Source organism: Misgurnus anguillicaudatus, chromosome 2 (assembly GCF_027580225.2).
Source record: "Misgurnus anguillicaudatus chromosome 2, ASM2758022v2, whole genome shotgun sequence".
In the NCBI taxonomy this organism is placed as follows: domain Eukaryota; kingdom Metazoa; phylum Chordata; class Actinopteri; order Cypriniformes; family Cobitidae; genus Misgurnus; species Misgurnus anguillicaudatus.
In genome coordinates, this window is record NC_073338.2 from 11,685,735 (window position 1) to 11,702,835 (window position 17,101).

The 17,101-nt window shown below is 38.2% G+C and overlaps 1 protein-coding gene across 2 annotated transcripts in view; it reads left to right on the forward strand.

Moving 5' to 3' along the window:
- Positions 1 to 17,101, forward strand: part of lrrc24 (leucine rich repeat containing 24) — a 53,873-nt gene that overhangs the window by 17,965 nt on the left and 18,807 nt on the right. Inside the window, exon 2 of one of the 2 annotated variants that reach the window (XM_055201387.2) lies at positions 9,394 to 9,586. In XM_055201387.2, coding sequence (XP_055057362.2) covers positions 9,425 to 9,586 — 162 coding nt within the window. In that variant the 5' untranslated portion in view covers positions 9,394 to 9,424. Of the gene's footprint in view, positions 1 to 9,393; positions 9,587 to 17,101 lie in introns of those variants that run through there. The other variant, XM_073872751.1, reaches the window with a different exon arrangement.

Sequence of the window (17,101 nt, forward strand, 5' to 3'; positions counted from 1 at the left end):
TACCTGTCTGTCTTTGTATTTATCTGTTCACCCCTTTGTCTGTCTGTCCATCCACCTGTTTTTCTGTCTATCTGCCATCCATTCTGTTTGTCTGTCCACAGTATCTATCTGTCCATTTCTTTCTGTCTATCTATTTGTCTGTCTGTCTACATCGTATCTATCTGTCAATTCATGCATCTATCTATTGATCTATCTATTTGTCTGTCTTTTTTCAGTCTATCCATCATTTTTCTCTGCAGTTCTTCTAAAGAATCTGTTGTGAATTCAGATCAGTAGGTCCCACAGTGATAACACACTGTGAAGACACTAAATATTAAATTCAGTAGACGTTCTCACTACCTTTAAAGATCTCATCTGGTGGAATAACCCCAGAACCTAGACGTGCATGTAAGAGAGTGCCATACCTGAGAGAACATCACCTTTTCAACACTTTATTTTACATTTCCCAGTGTTTGCGAGGCAACACGCATAGCATAAGAAACCACTAAAAGCAAAGCTCATTCAAAATGTTCAATTTTCCCTCAGTTCTCCTGTCCTTTGTGATTTCCATTCTCTTTCTCCAGTAGCCGAAGAATAGCGTCTGAGTGCAAGACAGTGGGATTGAATGGGCTGCCATTTCTTTGCTGATGTTTATCATCTCTTTTCTCTTTCATGCCAACCGATAAAAAGGCTTATGTGGGTCATGTTGCATTAATCCAGCACGCTGTCCACTCAAATACTCTCTAAATTAGGCAACGGGCATAAAATATTCACGTTTGCTCACGGTCCATCATTCAGTGACACATTTAAGCGAGAACTGCGCGAATGTATCACATCAAAGCTGAAATGAAGCGATTCATTTTTATCTGCTCTCACAAAGCCCTATTGTCAAGACAATAATTTTTCACTGCGCTTTAATGTGGCAGAACCGCCTTTTGCTTTTGAAAAATGAGATGGCATTTCTTATGTAAACTTTGGAGCACTATTCATGCCGAGAAATCAAATCTGTGGTGCTATAAATCCTTCGCACTTTTATGACCTCTAATGATATATTTGTTCCTGATCTGGACCTCCAATCTACAATTCCAAAAGGTCTCATCCGTCACGTTTAGATTGCAGTGCTCTGGATTCCCTTCTGCCTTTGCCATCTCACCGATTTCCCGACTCTTTATACAGGCAGCAACTCATATGTCACACCCTCTTACAATTTTTTCTCAGTCTCTTTGGAGCATTTCTTCAATTTTTCAAAACACTTTGTTCAATCTCCGCATCATCTAGTCAGTTGTGCACAACATAAAATCAAATTATTATTGTTTTGGACACATTGCAAATGCTTTGGTAAATTCATGCAGTTGATTATATACAGTTATAAGATAAAGACTCACATACACTAAAGTGTAACTCTGTACTGCTAAAAATAAAAAGAGCAGCATTGTTTAAACTTTATTTACAGTCATTGTTATCCAAACTGTAGTTACATCAGAAAATACTGACACATGTAATTGGGTATTCTTGTTGAGAACATGTGGTAAACTTTTTGACTGTTTTGTTCATAAACAATGATGCAAGGACTTGCCATTTTGATGACACTGATATGATCACTAATGTAAAAATACTTTTGAGAGTTGAACTAAGGAATATGAACATGTTACAGGCTTATGCATGTATTTCATAATGTTGTGCTGTGTGTACAAATAGTTTTGAGAAATGCAGATTTTAAGTATGATGCTCCCAACTGTAAAAATTAAGGAGGTAAAAGGGTTCAATTAGTAGAGCATTAACGTCAGCCTGACGTCAAGCTGTTACATCGGGTTGACGTCAAAAACCATCGTTGGACTGCCGTCTAGCTGGAATATCGTGTTGATGTAGTAAATTAAAGATGTTCTGACGTCAAGCTGTTATGTCGTGTTGATGTCGAAAAACAACGTTGGACTGATGTCAGGCTGTTATGTCGGGTTGAAGTAGTAAATTAATTACAGCCTGACGTCAAGCTGTAACGTTGGCTTGACGTCAAAAACCAATGTTGGACTTATGTCAAGCTGTAAAGTTGGGTTGACATCAAAAACCACCTTCGGACAAGCGTCAACTAAGCTGGTATGTCGTGTTGATGTAGTAATTTAACGACCTTCTGACGTCAAGCTGTTACGTCGAGTTGACGTCAAAAAACAACGTCAGCCTGACGTCAAAAAACAATGGTACTCACGGATACTCACATAAAAGTGTCTAAAACCGGTGGATTGTGACATTCCTAAAATTCATGGGCGGGGATGCGGGCGGATAATTAACTCCGTGCGGGAGGGTAGTAGCACGAATGAAAATATGTGCAATATTTGTATGTCTAAATTACCATTACATGCGCAACATATGACATTTGACCAATCATGTCACTACCACTGCAACAGTGCGCGACCTTTGTTGATGCTTCTCATAGCCTAGTTGGAGTGAGTGTTGCAGGAGCTGCATAAAATTTTGCCGTTAATAGCCGGAAACTGGAAACGTCTTCTCTAAGAAAGCATTTCGAGATGAGACTTAGAAGCACAGCAGGGGTTGTTTTTTTCTTGTTCTTTTTTCATTAATATGTCTATTACCAGGTATAGTTATCAAGTTCCATAGCCTATTTAGGTGCCGATGGTGAGCTACTTGAATGGCGCAAAACAAAGCGCACTTTAGCCTGTTTCATTAGCCCATTCATGACGCTGTTGTGATGTTGAGAGAGGTACGAGATAAAAAATAAAGCACTTTAATTGGTACGATTTTAGCGTGTGTGATTTATAGGTGTGCGGGTATGGGTCGGGTAACGGGCCAAATATTAACGGGTCTGGCCAGGTGCGGATTTAATTTTGATATTATCACGTGTGACGGGTCGCATCTGGTGCTGAACTTTGCGGGTACGGACGGGAGCGGGTCTCCAAAACTGATGACTCTTGACTGATGTCAAGCTGTTTCATCAGGTTGACGTAGTAAATTAATAGCAGTCTGACCTCAAGCTGTAACGTTGGGTTGACATCAAAAACCAACATCGAACTTATGTCAAGATGTAACGTTAGGTTGACGTAGTAAATTAATGACAGTCTGACCTCAAGCTGTAACGTTGGGTTGACGTCAAAAAACCAACATCGGACTCATGTCAAGATGTAATGTTAGGTTGACGTAGTAAATTAATGACGGTCTGACCTCAAGCTGTAACATTGGGTTGACATCAAAAACCAACATCGAACTTATGTCAAGATGTAACGTTAGGTTGACGTAGTAAATTAATGACAGTCTGACCTTAAGCTGTAACGCTGGGTTGACGTCAAAAAAACAACATTGGACTTATGTCAAGATGTCACGTTAGGTTGACGTAGTAAATTACTGACAGTCTCAAGGTGTAACGTTGGGTTGACATCAAAAACCAACATCGGACTGATGTCAACCTGTAACGCTGGGTTGACGTAGTAAATTAACAACATCCTGACATCAAGCTGTAACGTCGGGTTGACGTCAAAAAACAACGTTTGACTGATGTCAAGCTGTTTCGTCAGGTTGACGTAATAAATTAATGATGGTCTCACCTCAAGCTATAACGTTGGGTTGACGTCAAAAACCAACATCGGACTTATGTCAAGCTGTAACGCTGGGTTGACGTAGTAAATTAACAACATTCTGACGTCAAGCTGTAACGTCGGGTTGACGTCAAAAAACAACGTTTGACTGATGTCAAGCTGTTTTGTCAGGTTGACGTAATAAATTAATGACGGTCTGACCTCAAGCTGTAACATTGGGTTGACGTCAAAAAAACAACATTGGACTTATATCAAGATGTCACTTTAGGTTGACGTAGTAAATTACTGACAGTCTCAAGGTGTAACGTTGGGTTGACATCAAAAACCAACATCGGACTGATGTCAACCTGTAACGCTGGGTTGACGTAGTAAATTAACAACATTCTGACATCAAGCTGTAACGTCGGGTTGACGTCAAAAAACAACGTTTGACTGATGTCAAGCTGTTTTGTCAGGTTGACGTAATAAATTAATGACGGTCTGACCTCAAGCTGTAACATTGGGTTGACATCAAAAACCAACATCGAACTTATGTCAAGATGTAACGTTAGGTTGACGTAGTAAATTAATGACAATCTGACCTCAAGCTATAACGTTGGGTTGACGTCAAAAAACCAACATCAGACTTATGTCAAGATGTCACGTTAGGTTGACGTAGTAAATTACTGACGGTCTCAAGGTGTAACGTTGGGTTGACATCAAAAACCAACATCGGACTGATGTTAACCTGTAACGCTGGGTTGACGTAGTAAATTAACAACATTCTGACGTCAAGCTGTAACATCGGGTTGACGTCAAAAAACAACGTTTGACTGATGTCAAGCTGTTTCGTCAGGTTGATGTACTAAATTAATGATGGTCTCACCTCAAGCTATAACGTTGGGTTGACGTCAAAAACCAACATCGGACTTATGTCAAGCTGTAACGCTGGGTTGACGTAGTAAATTAACAACATTCTGACGTCAAGCTGTAACGTCGGGTTGACGTCAAAAAACAATGTTTGACTGATGTCAAGCTGTTTTGTCAGGTTGACGTAATAAATTAATGACGGTCTGACCTCAAGCTGGAACATTGGGTTGACATCAAAAACCAACATCGAACTTATGTCAAGATGTAACGTTAGGTTGACGTAGTAAATTAATGACAATCTGACCTTAAGCTGTAACGTTGGGTTGACGTCAAAAAACCAACATCGGACTTATGTCAAGATGTCACGTTAGGTTGACGTAGTAAATTACTGACCGTCTCAAGGTGTAACGTTGGGTTGACATCAAAAACCAACATCGGACTGATGCGTCAACCTGTAACGCTGGGTTGACCTAGTAAATTAACAACATTCTGATGTCAAGCTGTAACGTCGGGTTGACGTAAAAAACAACGTTTGACTGATGTCAAGCTGTTTCGTCAGGTTGACGTAATAAATTAATGAAGGTCTCACATCAAGCTGTAACGTTGGGTTGACGTCAAGCTGTTATGTCGGTGTCCCGATCATTACCATGGCTCTCTCTGCTGTCCACCAGAGGATTCATCATACATCATCCTCAGGTCCCAACATGCTTTGCACCACACTAATTTCTGATTTAAATCATGCACACTCAGTGCAAAGTATTGTTAGCCCTGTCTACCTAGCCAAGCACATCCTGTTTTCTAGTATCCTTGATTCTGACCTTTACCTGTAAACTGTATTGCTTATTTATTGTTTTCTGCCCTGACTATTGCCTGGATCTTGACTCTGTTTGTGGATTACCTATACTGTTCACGTTTGCCTGGTTTTTGACTTCTGCATGTTTTTGTGGATTACCGTAATAAACTGCATATGGATCTAACCCCTCGCTCAGCCTCTGTGACCGTCGAACTGACATCAAACTGTAACGTTGGCATCAAAAACCAACATCAGTGTGCCGTCAAGCAAAAATGTCTGGTTGACGTCAAAAAAAATAATATTGGCCTGAAGTCAAGCAGTAACTATATTTAATGCACTGAAAGTCGTTTTGGATAAAAGCCAGATGGATAAATGTTAATGTTCCTTACCTTTTTATAATCCAAAGAACATTTTTTTCACTACAAAGAACCTTTTGTGAATCAGAAAGGTTCTTTATGGAACTATACAGCAGGGCCGCTGGAAGTCATTTTGAACAGGGGGTGCTGTGAATTTTTTTTAAACAAAAAACCTATGAGCCTATAGGCCTATTTAAAATACATTTTAAAAATAAATACATTGAGTTTCATTACTTTATTGTCATATACACTTCAGTGCACACAGCCAGGGTCTGAAACACACAGACATCATCAGTTCTCAGATGAATATATGCGCTATTAATCAGAAGCAGAAATACTTTTAATAATCCCAGGGGGAATTTTCTTTCGTTACAACTTCAGATATACATACATATATTAACATACAACATATTATATTATAACAACATATAGTATTAACTAATTTTCAATGTCCATGCGGCAGTGGCGGATGCATAACGTGACATTTGGGTGGGCATGGATTAAGTCGGGGTGTGTCAGTTTTGAAGAAGTCTATAAAATTCGTCAAAAGTTCACGAATCACAAGCGTATTGGTGAGAACACTAATTTAAACAGCATACACACACACACACACACACACACACACACACACACACACACACACACACACACACACACAAACTTTACGTCACATTTTTGACATTATTGATACTTTAAATTGTCATGCAACGTGCCATTAATTAAGCCTTTTTGGTAAAAAAAAAAGTTATTGGGCTGTCATAGGTCATAGCCTACAAAAAAAGAACCTGCACACAGTGACTAGAAATATAAATGAACTCAATAAACTTAATACTTTTTAAATAGCCTATTAAAGTGTTTATTACAAATAAATTAGGCCACTAAATGCTTAAAATTAAGCTTCTATCTAACATCATATTCTCTTCATGCAAATAACTAAAAATATATTTTCGTTCTCACATTTAAGTTAACTTACTAAAGAAAGAAAGAAAGAAAGAAAAGGGGAATTAATAATGTTAGACTCTGGGGTTAAACGAAATGACAAATAAATAAACATTTAATTCACTTTTTGATGAGCACAAGAGCAAGCGGGTAGCCTACTCGTGTAGCGTGAAGAGCGGAGCCGAGGAGCGCGCATATCAGACGTGAACACGAAAGGAATAATGGGTTTAATTATGCTTTCACTTCATTTCCTGGCAGTTTCACTTGTTAGTGAGGATAGTAATGACTGACAATATGACGCCGAATTACATACAATATTATTACCTAACTAAATCTGAGAGAATGCAAACACATTACAATATTTTTTCCTCCGCCCGACGGGCAGGGCGCAGATACATTTTTAGCCCGACAGGAATTCGCCATAGCCCCGGGACGTCGGGCTAGCGATTTTGCGAGCCCTGCATAGGTTTGTTTTTTAGAAAGACTTTCTTTAAAGTGAATTTCGTTTTGTATAAATTGTATCTTAATATTGATCAATGTTTAATCAAACAATTGCCTCGATTTAATAAATAAGAAGCAAGAACGTCGAGTGTGGTGTGGATTGAAGCTAACCCACTATTTCCGCAGCCTACGTCTTTCTGCTTTTAATGCATTTCTTAAATTGATGTCTCAATTACACAGTAGGCTTATAGAAAGTTATGATAGGCTATTTGTTGCTTAAAAGCAATAGGCTATATTGTATAAAGTGTATCAATAAACGTGGCCTGACTTATAGTACTGAATTAGCTAACAACATCACTGTGATCAGAGATGCTTTCTTTCTATTTTTTTACCCCGCTGTCATATTTGTTGTGTGTTTATGTTATTGAGAGGAAAGCGCGCAGCACATATTTATAACGTGTTGTTATTCAAAATACGTTTTCCACTTGCTTGCAAGAAAAGTTCTCAAAGTGATCATGGCTGAAAGCTGCTCGGGAATATTTTTCTCATTAGAACATACTGTAACGCAACATTCAACTGCTTTATAATAGTTTTTTAAATAGTCCGCGCCTGCCATGCGGACGAACATTTTACTTTCGTTTTTAAGTTAGGATCACACGTCGATTAACAGTGGTAAAATATTCTCACAGTAACATACAGTATATTTTTATAAGGTTCTTTTTTTTACTAAATAGTACTATTACTGTCTTTTAAAACTTATAGATAATTCATAAATTGAACAAAAATAATAATGGGTTGAGTTCTGATATTGTAGCCTATACTTTTATAAAGAAATATATGGTGTATAATTAAATTTTTAGAATATATTAGGCTTTATATAAGGTTTGTACTCTAAAAATACTTTATTTGTTACAAACAAGAGATAAAGAATTTCCAAACGTTCTCATCTCACCATATCCACAGGTACAGAGTCATTATATACAATAAATCCGTGGGGTAGCATTTTAAAAACATTTAAAAATAGATGCATTTGTTTAAAGCAAAACATTTATTTACTTAGCTACAGATTAAGCAGCTCTTTACGCCCTCTAATCGGTCATCATTTATGTCTAATGACCCAATAATAATCTTTTACATTTTAATCCTTTAATTTTTCATATTAAAAGGCGTATTTGTGCTGCTGCGTCTCGGGTAGCATAATTAGCAAACCCAGGTTTTCATCCCGTTAATACTGTATGCGCATTTTATCAACGCGCTCTTTACTCAAGCAAAAGACACTCGCGTCGCGCATTGCGCCGGTTGTATAATACAGTCCAAAGTCTCTCGTGAGCTAGGGGACGAATGCCCAGAGAGTTCAGAATTTATGTGTGGGAATGCATCAGCGAAAGGAGTGTGAGTCTTTTCTGGGTCATGGTGCTGCGTACCCATGTCCTCAAAAGATGCAAGGCGGAGAAAGTGCGCTCGGATGAGGCCACGGAGATGGGTAGGCACAGACAGTAATGAAATTAAAATCCAAAATACACGTAATTACCTACGTGTGTCAAAAATAATTTCCTAAAATATTCATAAGTAATATATAAATTGTGCAAAAGATTTTTACTTAAAAAAAAATTCTCCCTCTCGCCAACAGGGGGTGCTGCAGCACCCGCAGCACCCCCACTTCCCGCGGCCATGCTATACAGCCAAAAGTGGTCCTCCTATAACACCACATAGCACCTTTATTTTAAAAACCCAGGAGACATGACTTGCTTCATTTCAGTAGTGTTTGCCACCAAAAAAAAAAAGGTTAAATATTCCAGAGAAAGTCATACAGGCATGAAAAAACATGAGGGTGAGTAAATGATGACATCATTTGAATTTTTCAGTGAACTACTTTAAAATGCTGCCTACATTAAAATGCAGCACACTAGGTTTTGGAACGGAGCCTAGGATGTACATCTGGTCTAGTTACGCATAAATCAAAGTCACAGTATCTTTGTTTATACTCAACATAATCCATGTTTTGATCAATAGCTATGTTTGGGAAGGAGAGCAAGCCGAGGTTTTGATCTTCGATCCTGGGAGGGACTGTAGTGTGTATATGGAGTTATTTTTCAAATAGTATAGTCCCTTAAAACAGACAGAAGAGGCCTGAGGCGGCTAGCAAGTGTGCTTCACGTCTCATGTTTAATTAACCAGAGCCCACCACAGATCCTTCCTAAGAGACTCTTCTGAAGGGGCCTGAGAGGACCGAGCGAGCTCCATCCATCCATGCTGCTTCTCCTTATTTTAACTCTCTGCTTATTTCCCGTCTCTGCACCGCAGGATTCAATTTTCCGATCCACTTAAGCGTGAATCTCGTGCGTTACAGATTCGATTAGCTCACACGTGCATGTGTTCTTTAACAACGAAACATTCTGTCTTTTTCTTTCCTCTTGGATGGTTATTCTTTAACCGTAATTAAACTGGTTTAACTGTTATCCATCCCTTCCCTTCTTTTTCCTCTTTCTAGTTTCTCTGCCTCTTTCCCATCCTCGCCTGAGATGAATCCTCGACAGCTGTCTGTGGTGTGGGCGCTCACTTTAGCCCAGCTGTGTGTGTTTTCTCTGGCTTGTCCTTCTGGGTGTCGCTGCTATAGTTTGACTGTAGAATGCGGATCCATTGGACTGAAAGAAATCCCACAAGGCATCGCTTACGGCACACAGGTGTGTGGTTATTATTCTGTCTTTGGTGATATGTTTTTTAGATCATGAAATAAAAATGACATTTTTATGGCTTAAAATAACCCAGACACAGCATCCTTGAGCTAAATTATTTATTTGAAGTACCCCCTGAGATTTAAAGTAAATAGTTTAATAATTTAATAGCACATTTGCATGTATTTCTAATCTGTCGAAATGAGTCTTTCGCTTCTGGGACAGAACTCCATAGTTTTTCATTGAAAATTTTCCACCTACATTTCTGTTTCAGTAACAAATATCAAATTAAACTATCAAATTAATTCAAAAGGCCTTTAAGGGGTTTTATGGGTATAGGGACTGCTTAGCTAATCACAGTGTTAGTCCTTGTTCACGATCTATGAGTGCACATTATAAATCAAAAATTAATCAAAGTCTGTTATAACGTGTCTCAAAATATAAATTCAATATATATATATATACTTGCATACTTTAATATATAAAATGATTTTTCATCTGACATTATCAAGGTTATAAAAATGTTAATAGATCAAGGTTTGCCATAGGCATTATTTTTGTCAGTGTTGCAGTCTTTCTAAAATCTTGTTGATGTAAAACAAATATAACATAGTATTTATTTAAAAAGGAAGTGGTATATTTGTATGTGTTAACATAAGTTAATACATTAGCTAACATGAACTATCAATGAACAATACCACAGCATTTATTAATCTTAGTTCATGTTAATTCATGCATTTACTAATGCATTTTTAAAATTTAACATTAAAACTTTTAACATTACATAAAAAAATGCCTTCTGTGTTTTAATTTAACCCATGCTGGGTTGTTTCAACCTGAAATGCTGGGTTGTTTTAACCTATTGTTGGGTCAAATATAAACAGTTTTTGGGTTAGTTTCAACCCATCTGAAAATAATCAGTGTTGGGCAAGTTACTGAAAATTAGTAATTAGTCACAATTGACTTACTCTACCAGTTACTGTATTTCAAAAGTACCAAAACTAAAACTAAATGCGCACTCACACATACTATGGAGTTTTAAGTAGGCCTGGCAAACTTCCTTTTAAGGATCCGGGTTACTGTGAGTCACTCACTAAAGTGATCCGGGTTGTGTGAGTCACTTGAGTCATTTGAGTCAGTATTGCTAAATCACCAAGGAAACTCAGTACAGACCCACTTGTAACCGGCTGATCCGCGCGACTCGAGTTTCTCATAGCCGGAAACATTGCAGACTCGCAGACCATGGGACTCATGAGACTTCACTCGCTCTACAGATCCACTAACCGGCTACGGCTGATCCGCGCGAATCAGCCGGTTAGTGGATCTATAGAGCAACTGAAGTCTCCTCAAAAGCAAATCCACAACAAAAGCCTTTCACTTCTGAAAAACATGCTTGTAGGTTTTAGATTGGTGTGTATGGTCGACCATTAAAAAAAACAGGCCTAATAATAATACCAAAATAATATAGAGAAAATGTAGAAAAAACTGTGTCCTGATTATGTAGCCCCCGAGCCGGAGAGTCTCGAGTCTGCAATGTTTCCGGCGGATCTGCGAATCTGCAGTGCTTCCGGCTCTGATTCGAGAGACAGTTCGCGCGGATTAGTGGATACGGATCAGCCGGTTACAAGTTGAGAGATTCTCGAGTCAGAGCAGATCCGCATGTCTCTCGGCTCCGATTGAGAATCTCAGGTCAGTTCGCGGATCAGCAGGTTACGAGTGGATCTGTAGAGCGAGCAAAGTCTCATTAATAATGTTGAAAGAGGTTTGTGTGTGTGGTGGCGCTGTTTATGGTTTTACATTGAATTGTAGTAGGACTCAACTGACCCGGGTTAATGATACTAGAGACTCGCGACTCATGAGTTAATTTAAAGATCCGGGAGAAAGATCCGAGTGAGTCACGCCTCAAACAGGTCTAGTTTTAAGACAGTTGTACAGCGCAATGGGAATATTTTACTGGAAACAACAATCGCGGATCGTTCTCTTCCATGAAAACAGATATAAACATCTAATAACATTAACATTTCTCCGATTTATTACTTTTGTGGACTACAAATGCAAGTTAATGTCATACTGGGATTGCTTGGCAAAGATAATTTACAAACATGAGTCCGGATGGATTATGACTTTTTCAATTTTTAAACAAAGGTATGTTGTCCCGTTTAGATTTTTCATGTTCATTCTATATGCACTTTCGGCCATGATGAAGTTTAATGATTCATTGCGTCGCCCACCACGGTCCTGCGACGTTAGATCAGAAATGTCTTGTCTGCAAGTGTTGTTTTTTTTTACAAAATAGAGTAACGCAAGTAACGAACTCATTTAAATTTCAGTAATTGTGTTACTTGATAAAAAATACATGCTCGTTACTGCTAAAAGTAGTGGAATTACAGTAACGAGTTACAAAGTACTCCCATCACTGAAAATAACCCAGCAATTTTTAGAGTGTAGTTAATGCACCAACTAGTAGATGCATTAACTAACAACTAAACAAAGATTGATAAAGAGTTTTGGGTCGCACCATCAGCAGCATCTACTCTTCAGAGAACTTATCAAGAGATGTAACGATTACCGGTTTAATGGTTTACTGTGATATGTCCAACAGTTAGTATAAAAGCGTAATTTTTTAATTACCATTTAACCGTGGCAGTGTCACGGCTCGAAAACCCATGTCCAGAATCAACCAATTTAAGCAATAACTTAAGACAAACACATTTAATCAGGTCTGCTCCCATGTGTTTGTGATGACAGTGCTTCACTGACTGAATTTAAATCCAAAAAATGTTTACATTTAGGGAAATCTAGTTGTACTGACACATGTTTACTTAATATTTCTGAAGACAGGTCCATCTTTTCTCTTCATTATCCATTAAATGATGTGATCTAGTTTGAAGCTCTGTTTGTTTCTTCCGTGATTGCTGTGAACGCAGGTGTCGTGTAGCTCTCTTCTGGGTCATAAAGTACACCCAATTTCTCACAACATACGCAGACTTGCTGATTTGTCCCATGTTTATATGAAAATCTGATTTACTAACTTGTGTTTATCTGAACTAGATAATAATTTATCACACGACCCCCAAATGTGCCATTTTTCTAATTTGAAAATCAATCTTAAATTTGGTTTGCATCTGTACTTTTTTTTACATTTCTAGAAATTGTTCACAAAACCATGATAATATTGATAACCGTGGTGATTTTGCTCACTATAACCATGATGTAAGATTTTCATACCGTTTCATCTGAAATCCTGTCAGTCCGTGGCTCCTCTGCCTAATCGTAAATTGGCGACAATCGTAACCCCCCTCTCTGCTTCAAAGACATTCCATCGAGAAACATGAGATCTCCGACAGGTTGACAATTGCCAGAACTGGCAAAATGCTGACCAAGTTATGTGGACTCTGGGACTTCTTAGTTAAAGATCACAATAAGATGTTTAAAATGTATATATTATATATCATTGTACTGCAAAATGGTATCTATGCTGTATCACTTTGTTTTAACACTATAGTTATGTAGTTTATTGTTATGATGCTTATATTTACAATTATGAAAAGTATTATTTGGTGTGTGTTAAACTCTGTCATAATTACTCTCATTTAATTTCCTGATCAATGATATGCATCATGTTACCAAAACTGGAATCAATCTCGTTTAATAATAATCCGAATTATTATTGAGACAAACTCTCTGCAATGGCACAACTACACAAATTAGGTGTCAGGTGAAACAAAGACTGTTTTTCCACTTGAACAACAACCTTTCACATTTCACATCTGAGTTTCAATGGGTTGGACTTATCAAAGGTTAAGAGGCCCTGCTATCCAATTAATCTTAGCTCACAATGGGTTAAGTTCACATTTTCGCTCTCAGCTCAATACAGCTACCTGCTGGAGACCTGTTTCCCTCCCTTGGGACATTTGGGACAGTTTTCGGGCACTCATCACTTCAGAAAACTTCTATCATCTCCGTGGATCAATCCACTCAACAGAATAATGCAAAGGAACAACGTAAGGGAACAACGTAAGGGCCTTTTTACACCTGGTCACTTCATGTGTTTTCTCTGATCGGATAGCTATCTGATTTGTTAAAACTGTTCCATTTACATTTCGCCACATAAATGCGTCTTGGCAAAACGGATATGAATCCGATCTTTTACCCCTGCCCAAAATGCAAATACATTATTTATTACTCCGCCTTAAAAAACTTAAGATGACGTTTATGCAACAATAGGCAGCACTTACTGTATGTTGGGCAGGGGACGCGCGTCTCCTTGCTTGGCATGAGCTGAAGCTCGCAGTACATCGCAGCAGGAGAGTGACAGCGAGGTGATTTAATGCAGGTCCATGACGGAAAAAGCATTCACAAAACTCTCTCTCTTAAAGTTTGATTTCTTTGTTTAATATCATTTGAGTTTGTCATTAGACTCTTTTATTGATTCTAGGAAGCTTTATTACCCACTGTCGTCGCTCCATAAAGCAACGAGCGTGTCGTCTTTGTTTGTTTGCCTCTTTGACGGCTAACTTCTGGGTGACGTGCTGAAAGATGTGGTTTCATCAACCAGATGTATTTACACTTGTCCAGTTTCATCTGAAATCCGTCCCAGACCACCTCCTGAAGTGGTTTGAGCAATCAGATTTAAATCCGTCTCGAAAAGTTTCGGAGGGCATTTACACCTAAAAAAAACCCCTTAGATGACTTACAAATACATCGTAACTATTTTCCTCATGCTCTTAGGCGCACACGCATCTGGGTCTTCACACTGCCTCATGCAAGTATTCATTCATTAATTTGCTGATGCATAAGTTGTGACCCCTTTTTAATAAAGGCGAATCCTCTTAGAGGATCTGATTTTTGTGCAGAAGTTAATCCTATAGTGATATTGCCATTCTTTTTCTTTATTTTCCATTCCTTTAAACTATTTTATGTCATGTTTATTGTGTTTGTCTGTTTAGTTAGTATTGTGTGTATTTCGTAGTTTAGTTAATAAACCAGTTCTGCATTTCACAAATGATTGCTTTTGTGTTTAATTCTCACAAATTACTGTTACATTCACATTTACATTTAGCAGGCGCTTTTGTCCAAAGCGACTCTCAAATGAGGTAACAATAGAAGCAATTAGAACATCACAAGAACATAAGTGCACTAGAAGTCTCATCAAGTCTAACACAGTACACACAGCCAAGGGTTAAATTCTTTTTCTTTCAAGCACGGAAAACATAGAAAATTAGCAAAAGATATTAAGCTTTGTATATGTGAGTGAAGTGTTTTTAGAGATGGGCTTTTAGTCGATTCTTAAGACAGCTACAGTGTCAGCAGATCTTGTTGCAACTGGCAGATCATTCCTTAGATGTGGAACAGATCCATAAAAGGTACGCGATAGTGATTTTTATCCCTTTCTGCTCAGTGCCAGAGCGCAGGGATCGAGAGGGCACATACGTCTGTATAAGCGAGTGAAGGTAATGGGGTGCTGACCCAGTGGTGATTTTAAACTGCCTGATCCTGGTACTTGCTTTGAAGTAGTATTGTAGAGCTGCACGATTCTGTATAAAATGAGAATCACGATTCTTTTGCTTAAAATAAAGATCACGATTCTCAAGAACCCCTGAACATTAGTTTAAGATTAGTTTAACATTAGTTTTTACAGGTGCAAATTAATTATGCTTCTGAAAGTTTTAGATAAGTGTAGATAATCTTTAAATTCAGTTAATGTTAATTGTAGAGTGATTATGTGTTCATTTTATTTAAAGAAAAAAAAAAAAAATAAACATTTTAAGTAGCCTAAATAAAAAAAAAACGAATACGTTTTGGTGCAAATTGCTGCCACATGGATTGACATTCCTTTATGTTAATGAGTTATGATGCAGTTTGGCGGCAACCAGTCGGAAGGCGGAAACCTCAGCTTGAGAGGATTCCAGAGAATGCAGTCGAGCGTCAGAGCATTTTTTTGACGCTCTTGCTGGTGGTGTGAATGTCCATCGGGTGAAAAAATCTACATGCATGCTTAATCTTCACGCCCACTAGAACACTTGGGCCAAATACAAGAAAACGTAATGTAAGTGGTCAAGTGCAAAGACAGCAAGTGTGGTTATTTGGACACAACCAATGTTTCCCCCTGTGCTAAAACCCCTTTTGGAAGGGATAAGATCCAGAATAAGATCCTCTTTTTGGTAATAAAACAACGTCAAGGTTCTTGTCGGACGTACCTGCGCATTGCTCTGCCTCACTCATTCTCTTTAGTTTATACCATACTCTATACTGTATACCAGTTATGCTGAGTTTACACCAACCGGAATTAACGTTTCTTAGAGTTAATGTACAATTATGGGTATATTTGCTTGAAAAAGCAAGCATTTGACGCGCATCAGAGGCAAACTCCGCTTCTTGTGCTATGCGGTTGTCTGTTTGCAAGATGACTGATGTTGATTGTGAATTTATCGAGAGAGTTATCGGTTTGTATTTGGTAACCTTACTATAGGGGGAAAATAAACGACGCGGGCAATAAACGTCACGTGACTCAAAAGTGTACAACTTACCATGTTGCCCAGTGTCCTCACTGACACTCTTCCAAGAGAGGTCCTTTTTATTCCTGTCTCCTCTATAGAAATAAGAACTTGTGTCGTATAGCTCCGGGTGAGTGCTTACGGACAATATCAAGCGTTGGTTGAATCAGTGACTCCGGGCGGGGCTGCCACCACAGCAGCAAGCAGGCTCCTGATTGGTTAACGCCGCACGAAATTCCACCAAAGTTCAAAGTTTTCAACCCGGCATCAGCCACAAATTCGTGTGAACCGCAAAATGCACAAAAAACACAATTCGCACATTGTGCACAACGCTCAATTCGTGCGAGCTTCACGCGCGAAAGAGGGGGAACGCATCTTCCGCGCCGAACGCCTCTTCCGCGCTGTGGGACCTCCTGACGCATGTCAACGCGCCTTCACATTGATTTAACATTGAAACCACTCGCGCTTCACGCCTCTACCGCGGTTGGTGTAAACGCAGCATAAGAAACATATTTTCTGAAGGCCACGGAATTAACATTTCTTAGAGTTAATGTACAATTATGGGTATATTTGCTGGACGAATGCATTAATTGAGTTCATCTCATGGGGGTTATCCTTGAAAATAAAGAAAGAAAATTAATTAATCATTATTATTATGATTTGATCAGAGGTGGAAAGAGTAATAAAATATTGTACTCAAGTAAAAGTTAAGTTACTTTAATAATATTTTACTTAAGTAAAAGTAAAGTTACTGGTCTAAAAATCTACTCAAGTAAATGTAAAAAGTAAGTCATTTTAACTTTACTCAGAGGAAAAGTGACTTTTTTACAGCGGGAGAGGTGGAGGATTCTAGTATAGTTCAAAAATGACAAGGGAATATAAATCTAGTTGTTTTTAATTGTAGGAACATTTTTACAATTAAAGTAAAAATAACAAAAAGTTAATAAAATAAAAAGCTTTTTTAAACTAATAACATTTATGGAATTGTTTAATGATTTTTACATGTGAGTTATGCACTTTTGAAGGT